General features: G+C 37.8%; 1 protein-coding gene across 7 annotated transcripts in view; it reads left to right on the top strand.

Annotated features, from left to right (window-relative positions):
* Positions 1 to 12,960, top strand: part of FCHO1 (FCH and mu domain containing endocytic adaptor 1) — a 70,657-nt gene that overhangs the window by 45,223 nt on the left and 12,474 nt on the right. For 5 of the 7 annotated variants that reach the window (XM_072404711.1, XM_072404713.1, XM_072404709.1 and 2 more), the window contains 7 exons: positions 3,883 to 3,981; positions 4,496 to 4,592; positions 4,734 to 4,778; positions 6,033 to 6,105; positions 6,206 to 6,230; positions 7,095 to 7,152; positions 11,204 to 11,388. In XM_072404711.1, the coding sequence (XP_072260812.1) occupies positions 3,883 to 3,981; positions 4,496 to 4,592; positions 4,734 to 4,778; positions 6,033 to 6,105; positions 6,206 to 6,230; positions 7,095 to 7,152; positions 11,204 to 11,388 (582 nt within the window). The remainder of the gene's footprint in view (positions 1 to 3,882; positions 3,982 to 4,495; positions 4,593 to 4,733; positions 4,779 to 6,032; positions 6,106 to 6,205; positions 6,231 to 7,094; positions 7,153 to 11,203; positions 11,389 to 12,960) is intronic. The other 2 variants (XM_072404715.1, XM_072404710.1) reach the window with 1 other exon arrangement.

The following is a 12,960-nucleotide window of genomic DNA, read 5'->3' as shown; positions in this document are numbered from 1 at the left end:
TAATGTTACTATAAAACCCAAATTTCATAAGTACCAGGTGCAACCAATGCCGCTCAATGCTATCAAATGCCTTCTCCACGTCGAGCGCCGATAAGGCCGACAACACGAAGGAGGAGCTGGACAATCGAGCCTGTTCCATAACTAATAGCAGTTTCCTGATGTTGTATGTGGTGGATTTTCCCAGGACAAAACCTGCCTGTGCAGGATTGACTAACCTTGGGGGAAACTGTGCCAGTTGATCTGCCAGAATTTTGGAGAGTATTTTGACATCCTTATTTAAGAGTGATATGGGGCGGTATAACCCGGGGTCGAGTGGATCCTTTTGTTTTTTTTGGAACTCTATATTATTTATGCTAATTTGCCCGATTCTAAATAAGTGGATGAGGAAAACATGTTGTACAACGCTGTAAGGGGCGATGATACTTTGTTGATCAGAATTTTATAGAACTCAGACAGCAAGCCCATCTGGTCAAGGCGCCTTTGTGTTGGCGGAACGCTCAATAACGGACATGACTTCTTTCTCGGTTATATCCGAGTTTAACTGACTCAGTGCTTCCTCTGCTAGCCGAGGAAGAGTTAATTGGTTGAGAAAAGACTGACCCTGAGAGAAAATACCGCCCTGAGTAGTGTACCACAGTTTATAAAAAGATGCAAAGGTAGAGGCAATGTCCCTTGGTAATTTATGTACTAAATTTTGTAAGTCCCTGATAGCCGTTACATGTGAGGGTAGACTAAACCCTTTAGCTAGATTAGCCAGTAGTCTACCAGATTTATTGCCGTAAAGGAAAAACTCCACTGAGCGGTAGGACCTAATCATGGTATCAAACTGACTGATCCAGAAGCCGCAGGTCCTCTTCACCTGTAGCCAGGATTCACTATCAGTCAGAGAGAGCGAATTCTTGTAGGTCAAGTAAGCTTGTTGAGCCTGTGAGCAGACATCCAAGTAGTTACGTAGGGTCGGCTTCTTGGTAGAAGCCACACGAGCCATAATTTTCCCTCTCAGAACCGCCTTGTGGATTGGACTTGTGATTAGCGTTATGAAATTCATAATCCTGCCACCAATATTGCAAATCGTGCTGAAACGATTCATCTTTAGCCAAGAATGAGGGGAACCTCTATACAAAGTCTTTCTTGTGTAAATAGCCATCTGCCAAGGTGATAGTTACTGGGGTGTGATCAGAGATCAGTAAGGGATGGATCTCTGTGGCCTCCATTTTGAATATTTGGTCATCTGATTTTAGAATAGAGTCTATCCTAGGAATTGTAGAGTGGGCAGCTTATACATGGGTGTACTCCCTCTCCAGCGGCTGTAGATATCTCCAGGAATAAACCAAGCCAGCTGCTAAGAAAAATGAGTTATCATCTGAAGCATCACAGGACTTGGAGATTGTAGTGTACTGTAATCTTTTATGTAGTAGTATGAGTACTCCAGCGCGTTCGTTTGTTGGGGGAGCAGAGGCCTTTAACATTGCAGGTTGTGACTTTTTTTCAAGGAAGTACACAAAAAGAATAATAGCATGTAGGACGTACAGCAGAAGTTATGCACAGAAGTTATGCACAGCTGTCCCAGCCGAGCAGCCATGCACATTGACATCTCCCATCACCTTGTGATAGCATTACATAAAGAAAGGGAAGGATCAAAAATTTCATTCAAGTGTCCAGACTCAAAAACAAAGTATAACCAAGAAACCATCAGTTAAAAAGCAAAGCAAAGGTCTCGTGTTGCAATACAGGCAGTCAAGTCCCTTTTTTCCCAATGCGGGATTTGGTGGTAGTAACAACAATAAGAAAACTGCCAAGTGTAAGCAAATCTCCATTTCCTTTTTTGTGCTTTTCTTGAGCAAAGCAAAACATAGTGTGAAAACAAATCATGTGCAGTGTGATCAGTAAACGGATCACCGTCTCCATCTTGTGGGCATTATGGTTGAAAAAAAAATATTAAAGTCTCTGTATGTGCCATGAAATAAATTGGGCTCCCAATAGTATTAGGTGACGTTACGTTAAAATAGAAAGCTGAGTTAAGTGATGGGGTCAATTATGACTGCGTTGAGGATGACCGTGAGGAGTGACCCAATTTATTCCTAGGCTTTTTTCCTGCGTCTGGATGGGCTGGCATGACAGCATTAAGTGAAATGACAAAGTTTGCAGCTTCTAGGGGGTCTTTGAAAGTTTGCACTTCCTGATCAGTAGTAAAATTTTTCAGTACCGCCGGGTACATTTGGGCAAATCCAATGCCTTTCGCTATCAACTGTTTGCATATGGGTGAAAAAGCTTGGTGTTGTTTCGTAGTCTCAGCCAAATATTCAGAGAAAAGTAGTACTCAGTTGTCATCAGTACAGAAGTGATCATGCCCCCGACATGCCTTCAAAAGCTACATCATAAAAATTAAGAAACTGGGCAATAATTGGGTGAGGGTACGATTTCATTGGGACTTTAAGGCCTAGGACTTCCGGAAGTGTAGTGGAGCATAGCTTATGCAGCTCTGATGCTTTGTATGTTTCAGGGATCCCAATAATTTTAATGTTATTGCCACAGGCCCTATTCTCCATATCGATCATTTTCTCATTTAGCTGCTGGTATTGTTCATCAATTTGTTGTTGCTGTGTACGGGTTGTTAAGATTTTGCCCCTGATTCATCAAGCAGAATCGGATTATCGGTCGCGCATTCGTATTAGCGATCCGGAATCGTACGCGGTCGCGCTATTCAGCAACGGAAAAAGCTCGCGCACGGAGCCACGCTTATCCGACAGCTTTTTACTGGCGATCTTGCATTAAAAGTCACTAATCGCCTTAATTGGCAGATTCGCGCTCCCTATTGTGAAGGCTGGAATCCGGCTGGTAGTGAGGCGAGTGTACGCGCATACTCGAGTCCGGACCGTGGTAATCCGCGATCGATGGCCGCGCGTACGTTCGTGCTTCCAGCGAGCGCGGATTTCATTGATGAATCAGGGGCTTTGTCTTTTAGATCACTAATACGTTGTTGTAGATCATGCAGATCTTACCCATGTTTATTCACTAGTTAAGCAATAGGCTGCAGATGCTGTGTCAGTGCCTCATTGAGATTCTGCAGTAAGCTTGGTTGGAGATGTTGTGCTCTGCAGTCACGTTGGCCATCTTGGAGAGAGCTGCCTTCCTAGCTAGCTATCAGCTTCTGCTGTGTGCACCTGGATGTATAGGAAGCTGAAACAAAGTGATTCATTCGTCCTCTGCTATCCGCTCTCACAGCAGATCGAACCATGGGGCCGCGGGGTGAAGGTATAGAGCACGATGGAGCCATCGCTCAACACCTCCTTCTACATTTTTTATATATATATATATATAAATTAGTTTAAATTGTTCAAAAACAAAACCCGGTGTTGCACCTGAAAAAAAAAAAAAAAAATTATATAAAAGGGTTGTCTACCCCTTTATGTAAAGTGAAATTTCTGAGTTTAGGTACGCTTTAAGGGTGATTTGTAACTTCATTTTCTGACTTTTATACTAAAAATGGTTTTCTTGGTAATATGTGGCTGTAGTGTCTTCCCAGTCATTTACCTGGAAAAAGTATAGAGTTATGGAATTCTGACCCTTTTCAGGGACACTTGTGTGCTTTTATATTTGTGCTGTTCATTTTCAGAACAATAGTAGCTTACATAATTCATTCCTGAGAGGTGAACTTTGTAGGTAACAGGCACCTTGATTTGTTTGATGTTAGGCATGACTGCTAGATTTAGCTAGCCAGAAAAGATTTATTTTACCCGGTTGTGACCAATGGACCTAGTTCTGTTATGCAGTCTTAATATTCTCATGGCATTGGGCATAAAACATTAGGGACTTTTAACAGGTTTATTGCAGTCACAGAGTGGTTAAAATCATTTTAACAGCAATCTGTCTGTTTTCCAGTTATTTCAAGATACAGAGGCAGCTCATCTTAAACAAATGAAAAGGCTTGTTACAGCATATTCACATTCTGTGGAGGATACTCATGTACAGATTGGACAGGTAAGTGGGTGTGTTGTTATTATTATTTGACTGCCCGTTCCTATGACAATTTTACCCCTATATATTTAGTCTTGCCTCTTTTAGCTTGATAATAAATGTACCTCTTTCAGAGATTTTACGCTTAAAATGTATTCTTTAAATACTAGTGTATTTTAATTTATTGATTAAAGGATAAGTGCACTTTCACGAAAGGTATGTATCATTCCTGCCTAACTCTTCCTTTACTTCCAATGCAAACTTCCCTCTATTCTGTTGCCTTGGACTGCTGCAAACTTCAGATCCTTCAGGCTGTTCCACATCTGCTTGCTAATCTGTATAGTCGTTGTGTACCTTGTTCAGGGTCATTGACATGTCCAGTATTAAATAAGCACTGGTAGTTTACCATCCCTAAAATTTTAAAACAAATGGTGTAAATCTTACTGGACCCAGTCTTCACTTATTTCACTTATGTAGTAGTTATTTTTAAACTAGCATGGTTACCTTTTACCTGTATGTTCTTTCTTGGTTTTCCTAGGTTCAAGAAGAGTTTAAGCACAACATGGAAAATGTAGCCATAGACAAGCTGATCAGGAAGTTTGCAGAAAGCAATGGAACAGGCACAGATCGTCCTGGTGAGGAAAATGTATACTTTATTGTGGCCGTGCAAAATGCATCACTAAGCATTGTATGTAAATGTGCAGAATGGATAATTGTGATATTTAACAATCTTTCTATATCTTTGTCTTTTCCTGTTCTCTTTGCTTTTATTTCAGAGGCTGTGGAGTTTGAAGGCTTCCGTTTTCCCACATCTTTAGAAGGTCTGTAAAAGGGCAATATATGTAGACTAAAATAATAATATTGCGAACACTAAGGTACTTAGAATCTAGTTGAAGTCTTCTAATGAAGACATAAACATGGATGCAATGTCGCCAGCTTACCATAATTTTATTTTTTATTTTCATCAAAACATATTGAATTTCACACTAAAAAGACTATTGACCTCCCCAGCGGTAACCCCGAGTGTGACTCGGGTTAAGAAAAAGATGCTAGAAGCAGTAAAACAGCGAAGATCAATAGTAAATTCAGTCTTACCTGATCTGCCGGTGTCCTCCATCGTCCCTCGTGTCTCCTCTCTCGGTCCGTGCGGACGTTAAGTTCGGGGCGTGACGGGAATTTCAAATTTATTTGTATTGCATTCAATACAAAATACCTGTATTGAATGCAATACATTGGATTTATATGTATAAAAGCAGTACATAGTCTTTCATGAACATTTATTGTACAGTGTAATATAATAGTGTAATATATTATACTGTACAATTTATATTATATAATAGTTTATTGTACAGTATAATATAATAGCATATATATAATTATTTTATTTTTTTAAATTTAAAAAAAAAAATTATAAATATATTTTTAAAAATGTTTTTTTTTTAGTTTATTGTTTTGACATGATTTTGTGTTTCAAACTTTATTATACTCATACTAATATATTATATGGTAAAATAAATTTTCATGAAAAACAAGGTACCACTTTTAGACATATAAATCCGATCAGAAATGAACTCCCCAGGAGGTTAAATGTCCTGACTAAAAATTATTACTAACACCTAAAAAGCCATCTGTTACACTGATATAAAACATTTAATTGGATCAGTTATTATGTACACTTGTAAAACATATGCAGCAGGTTAATCTTCCTGGGAACAGCTAAAACAAAAGTCACCCCAAGCAGTGCCAGGCAGAGAATGGAAAGACTATTGTCTCAGACAATGGGGCTGGGGTTGAGAGCCTCTCCTGGCACTGCATCCTGCTGACTGTCCGCTAGCAGGCTGCAGGACAAAATGATAGCCCAACCCTACTAATTTTACTGGGAGATGGGTTATCGCAGCATAATCAGCAGAACTCCATTGTCAACTTGAGATGCATTTATGTTGGTTGAAGCATATATGGCTGACACAAGCTTTACCAATAGACGTCTCACACTTCATTAGGTTATGTAGTATTTTTATTTTTTAACTTATAACTATCCATCAGGGTATACTCCTAAAGTTCTCGCTCTCTCACAGGTGTAAAGCGGACATGGTCCAAACCATTCCGTATTCGTGGTTTGAGCAAGAAGGAGAAGGACACTCACCCTGTGTAAGTTAATAAAAGATAGATCAATACTGTTTATAATGTGAGAGTATGTCACAAACTGACAGGTGATATTTATTGCCCTTTATTTTATTTTCATCTGCAGAGAGTCTAATGAACCAGACTGTGTGGTGAGAACAATCATGCATATCTTTTTTCTTTCTTTTTTTTTTTTTTGTAAACATTAGACATGTAGAGAGATTTCTCAGCTGTTGTGTAGGTATTTTTCCAAGTGGGTTACCTAAAAGAGTTATACATGTTTAAGTAAAATCTATTATTTTGTACTAATTATTTAACATTTGCAAGGTCTTTTTTAATGGGAACAAGTGTAGAGTAAGAGATTGGGAATTTATAGATTAATTCCTGACAGGAAAATTACATTTTTTTTCGCCAACCCTGGAAATTTGTGGTATTAGGATGAATGTAGTTCAAAGACGGGGTATTTTGGCAACAATTTTTAGTGTAGTCAGCAAAACTCAATAGTACATTCTCATAAATGTGAAACAACAAACAATAATGTAAATAGTACAGATTTATAAGGTACTTCCTCATTCTTATGAGGAATTTATCTGAGATAGATAGCCTAGCTCTTGCTATCAATCAATCAATCATGGGTTTCAGTGGTATGGTGGGAAACCATGCTAGAATGCACATGCTATATGTGGTATTCCTCTCCAGGGTAATCAAGTGCTAATTAGTGTTAAATTATGACAGGGGATGACAAAACCTTGCTTTAACTAGTATTATATATTGCAGTAACAATATTATTCTTATGAACTGAATAGCATACATAATCTTTAGTGGTGAACAGGTCAGTTGTAATATAGTAAGAGCCGCATATACCAAGGCCAGCTTCACAGAAGCTTTAGGTGGCAGTTTAAAAGTCCAAATTTACTCTTATTTTAACAAAACATTGAATATTGGATGAGTGAGATAATGCATTATTACATCATGGATGTATTTTTTATTCTTTTTACTTATTTGTTCTAATTTAGGATGTTCCAGATGTTGATGAGGAAGGTTTTACAATTCGTCCTGATGAAAACATAACTAGTATCCTTTTGCAACGTATGATACATTGTGTAATAACAACATACAAACATGTTGGTTCTACTGGTAAGAAATCTTCAAGCCTATGAGCACACATTATAATGCACATGTGTGAAAGGCCCTATTGTTTACCTGGTAAAAAGAAAGAAAATAGATTTAAACTAGCCTCATAGGAAATTATGAGATTACTATATAAAAAAAAATTTCAAAAAGAAGTGGGGCCCTAAAACATTACATTTGAAACTGAAAGTCAACCTATTTATGTGTTAATGTGATAAAACACTAATAGATATTGCCAATATATTAGCCCGTTCCCTTACAAGTGTGGTCACACCTTCCATATATCTTAAGTAGCAATTAGAGCAGAAAAGTATTATGTACATCTTAGTAGCTGAGGTCATTGTTAAAATAATTTCCAGTTCAGACACACCAGAGTTGTGACAAGCTTAGTAAAGCTACGTACACACTTCCAATTATTATCGTTGTTAAACGAACGATCCTGCACGATATCTGCGAACGATCGTATAGCACCGATCCTGCACATACAGATAACGACACGATCGTTCGTAGATATTGTACACACAATAGATACGATCGTTTGAGCGATACAGGGAGTGACGTGCACGACAGGAAGTGAACGAACGTTCGTTCGTCACGCATGCTCAGACCATGGACGATCAACGAACGATCGTACACACGAACGATGGTCAACGATCGTCGTCCGATCCGCCGGTCCGGTCGTTCGTTTCCAACGACTTTCCTCGTTCGTCGGCGTCGTTGGTTACTTTTTTTACGAACGATTTTTGCCCAATCGATCGTTCGTCGTTCGTTCGTCGTTCATTTTGAACGATAAAAATTGGAAGTGTGTACGCAGCTTTAGGCTTAGTCACTGAAGATGGGCACAAAATAGCAAATGCAGAAAAGGGACTGTTCAAAAAAAAAAGTGCTGTAATTGTTTTCTGAAATTATTATGAAAAGAAAAGAAAGTCTGCAAGCTACAATATTTCAAGTAACAATACCGATTCCATGTTTGTTCATGGTGGTGGTTACATTTTAACACCTACTTTTATATTGGGAGTTTGCAGGTACACACAAATTAGGCTGTTGGTGCAAACAGTTAAACAGAAATTTTGAAAACACTTAAAACAAGGGTTCTTGGCAAAAGCAAACACTGCAGAATAAATAAAGTAGCGTGTAAAGGGGATGATCAATCACTAATTTACAGTCCCAAATACCCTGTTAAAGAATATTTTCATACTAGTGTTAGGATTCATTTTTAGGGTCTGCCAAAGTAACACCAAACTAGAACCTTATTCCACTTTTCAGTTTGGGAAGGAAAATGTTATTTTTGCACACCCTGACTTATTTTTCTTACCATAAAAATTTGATATATCCTGAGTGAATGATGGTTCTGTTGTAGTGCCTGTACTGGTAGATACGATCGTTTGAACGATGCAAGAAGTGACATGTACAGGAGAAAGTGTACTGCAGAACCATCCACGATCACTGAACGACCGTACACACAATAGATAGTGAACGATCATCGCTCAATCGGATCCGCCCAGACGGTCCTTCGTTTCCAGTGACAATCCTCGTTCGTCTGCGTCGTTTTGCACTTTTTTGTTAACGATTATCGGACGATCGGTCGTTAGTCGTTCGTTTACAACGATAATTATTTCAAGTGTGTACGCAGCTTTAGGAACAGCAAAGGAGGCCCCTGTACTTTGACATCTTTGTGGATCAAGACTTTGGAAGTCTGTGGGATGTGACCTCAAGTGGTAGCGGAGAACAAGCCCTCATGCACCCATGCTGTGACCACACCCTCTCCATTTTACCCTAGTGAAGAAGCTACAGTTACACTTTTAGAGTCAAATAGCGGAAAGCTTTATTTTCTCTTGCAAAGGCAAAATTACATTAGGATTTCATTGCTTCCATAATTTAGACCATTTTTGTTCCACGTTTAAAATTCAAACCAGATATTATGAGCTCGTTGAGACAATACAAACTATGTTTAACAGACAATTCTAAATTTATGTCCTATCCGCACTTTATAAAATGTTTCAGAAAAACTTTTGCCTGAAAGAGCAAATATGAATGTTTCCTTTATATTATGTCCAGAACAGTGGGAAAATGTGTTCTTGTGGCAGACTTCCTTGTGCAATGTACAGTGTGTTCCATTCTGCAACAATACTTAGGCATTTACAGCAAATCTGGCTTACGCACTGCATTACTCATACATACCCCAGCTGCTATGGATTGGATCGACAGTTAATATAGGAAGCAGGCAAAAATGATGGTCCTGTATTTGATGGATCTGGCACTGATATATATATTATATATATATATATATATATATATATATATATATATATATATATATATATATATATATATATATAGTATGTATTTTGATTGTAGTTTTTCTGCATAATGAATTGTTTGATTTAGATATTTTATTAGGGTGAAACCTAATTCCAAAATGTGTTCAAAAAAATATTTTTTTGCAGAAGACACTTACTATGACTCTTGTGCAATAACGTATTTCTACCTACCTTTTAGGGACCTCCACTGATAATGTACAATCACAGCATATGAGATGAATAAACTGTGGCTGAAGAAGCTGATAAGATTTCTGCAGCAGAAAGGGAGTTTGCATCAATAAAACTTGGATAATTATAGTTCTCTTTTAACTAAGACGCATGAATCCTAAATTGGGGGAATCGCAATGAGTGAATTTTTGAATCGTGTATAGGCAAACCTATGGTTGGATAAAAAAAATGAAGGGTTAGAACCCTTTTCATATTTTTAGATTTTTTAACATTCTTTTTGTTCTGCTAGTTGGATTAATTATTTATTTGGCCTCTTTACCATTGTCCTTGACAGAAGGTGATGGGAAAACCTGATTTTAGAGTTTGTGAAAGACCAGGGTTAATTTTCAAATGAAGACACCTGTGTCTGTGACAACTTTTTTTTTTTACTATATGAAAATTTCTTTTCTTGTCTGCTAGAAAACGTTAAGAGAATTCAGGGATTCCAGCCCTTAAGTACTCTATCCAGAACAATAAATACTGTATTCATTCTGGCTATAGAAATAAACTCTTTTTCTTTTTACCTCTTTTTTTTTCAGAATAGAAACCTTATACATAACAAAGTAACATCACAGTATATTCTCTTAATTGGATATCTGTACAAAAAAATGAGAGGGCTAACAAATGTAATGCAGAGTAGGCTCTGTCTATCATCTTGGTCTGGAAAAAAAAAAGTTGCAAGTATAATATTCCAATTGATAGTGGAATCTAATCTTCAAAGCTTGACTCTAGGCTGCCAATAGTTTCCAGGCTTTTATATTAAGAAAAAGGAGTCATATCTGATGGAGAGAAAACCAGATATAGCCAGATAAGAGGCTAGTGGTCAGGGTAGAAAGAAGATAAGAAGAAAAGTGAGGGAGCTAAGCAGGTAAACCAGAAAAAGTTGCCATTAAAGAAACAAAAAAAAAAAAAAAGACAAGGGGTGTGTTGCTAATGGAGTTGAATTTCTTTAGACGAGCTTGAGATTTTTCTATACCAATATATACAGTCCAGGTGATCTAAATTTACACAGATTGTTTCTGCCATGCAAATGGGTCATTCTTTCTTTTTTCATCAGTATTAAATAGTTCATTCTTTGAACCTGCTTCCATGGACTTCCAGTGTCCAGAAAGTACTGTGCGTTATCAAAGAGTGAAGGGTAGCAAAACCCTTTTTATCCTATATCTAGACCTGGGATTAATGAGGGGCTGTTTGTGGGAAGTATACTCATAATACTCGTATATTTGGAGTTCTTTTCCAGAACACTTTAATGTGAGGACAATCCCGCCAGATGTGGGATAAGGTCCGATATAAAACATAGTAAAATAATGTTTTTTGTTGGGCAAAACTACTTTTTTTTTTTACTAGTTTATTATCACAAGACCTAAAATAACAATTTAGGTGGTTTAATTGCCTATTTATAACGAAGAGTTAAGCTTAACTGATTGTTACACGCTGTTACTCAAAATTTCTTAACAACTATACAGAAGAACCTTCAAATACCTGCTGTTCTTCGAGTGACTCCGATTTTGATGATGATGATGGAGAACCAAGGCGTTTCCATATTGAGATCAAACCAGCACAAACTGGGGAGAGACTGGAGGATGAAGAAACAGAACTTAAAAGGTTTCGAGAGACTGTGGGCTGTATGATTCAGCCTCCTGCAGCAGTGGTAAATTTTGATATTTAAAGCACACCAATATTACAAACTCAAGTTAATCTTACTTGCCGGAGGCAAAAACTGGATGCAAAATTAGTATAATGCTTTATAATAACTTTATAATAAGGGTTTAAAGGTGGATGGATAACACTGGTTTATGTTGCCCCAAGAATGGCAGCAATTTATCTGTGGCTGAGCATCACTGTCTATTATCTTAATGTATGTCCTTTTATATAATAAAAAAAAGCGTGTGTTTAAAAAATATCTTATCTAAATACTTTTTTTTAGGGAGGACTCCCTCTCCATCTTTATTACGGTAACAATAAAAAATGAAGGGAAAACCCGCAGCCTCCTGGAATACCTATGTCATAAATCCCAGAACGCTTCGGGCTTCTCCTTCGTTGCATGCCTGAGTGTGAGCCACATCTGAAAAAAGGAAGCCGGGTCCTACTGGACTTTGTTTACAGACGAATCGACAGCTTCACCAATTTTGCTGAAAGTTCTGCTTTAGGATTTAGTATGGAGTGTTTTCTTTGCAGCCTTCTAGGTCCCAGTTACAGCCTTTAAAGAGTAATTGCTGAGTGCGAGATACTGTGTTTTTCCTAGCACCTGGCACTGCATGTTGGGCAAAGTAATGGCTTTCCTAACAGACAGTGTGGTTCTGGTAGATGATGTAGAAAGGAAACATCACAGGAACAATTGTTAAGTAATGTATTCACTGAACTCCAATGAACTAATTGAAGCAAATAATAGAGCAATGCCTCTCTTTTTCCAGACGTTGTTTTAACAAGAGAAAAATTAGCCCTTTCTGGATGAGTGTACCATAGCTTTGATTCCTTTCTCATTTGCATTCAGCCCCTGAGGGACAGATAGAAAAAAATAGAATGTGCCCAGCAGGCGTAAATCAAATATTGTTTCTATACTCCTACACCATTGAACTGGGAAGAGGAAGAGCAATCAGGGGTGTTATTGCTGTCTGCGCTCTGAGCTGATGGTAAACTGAAAATTGTAAAACTAAAAAATGTTTTTTTTTTTTTAGATGTGCCCCTACGTCTGACACATGGATGCAGATGTGGCTCCCAGGCCCTTTTTAATGCTCCATGTAAATGCTTTACCTTGTTCTTAACATTCCTAACTCCTTCCTTGGAAGTATAATTCCTTTATTTGGCATTTTCTCTAAAGCCTGCACATCTACTTGTTAAAACCCCATATCGGTATAGATCCCACTAGAATTTCTGACCACAGCCATTGCAGCGAGACCCTCTCCTTCTGACAATTCCCATAAGAATAATGGAGCTGTAGAACTGTATATTTAATGAACAGCATCCTGAAAGTACAGCAGGAGCTGCACCGGTCCAGAAATGCAACTAAGGGTATTAAAGGCGTTAGAGAAAATTTTGAACTAAGGGGAAGTAAGGGGGGAAGGTATATGCAAAGAAGGTACTGCCACCAGTTTATTTTGGTTGTATTAAACAATTTTTAAACCACTTTCCATACCAAAATTAGTTTTTACTACTTTTTATTTCATAGGTAAATATTTAAAAGGATAATAAAATATTTTTTTTTTTTACTTACCCTTATGCA

The sequence above is a fragment of the Pyxicephalus adspersus genome, chromosome 3, assembly GCF_032062135.1.
Source record: "Pyxicephalus adspersus chromosome 3, UCB_Pads_2.0, whole genome shotgun sequence".
NCBI classification, from domain to species: domain Eukaryota; kingdom Metazoa; phylum Chordata; class Amphibia; order Anura; family Pyxicephalidae; genus Pyxicephalus; species Pyxicephalus adspersus.
This window is presented reverse-complemented; position numbering and strand designations above follow the sequence as displayed.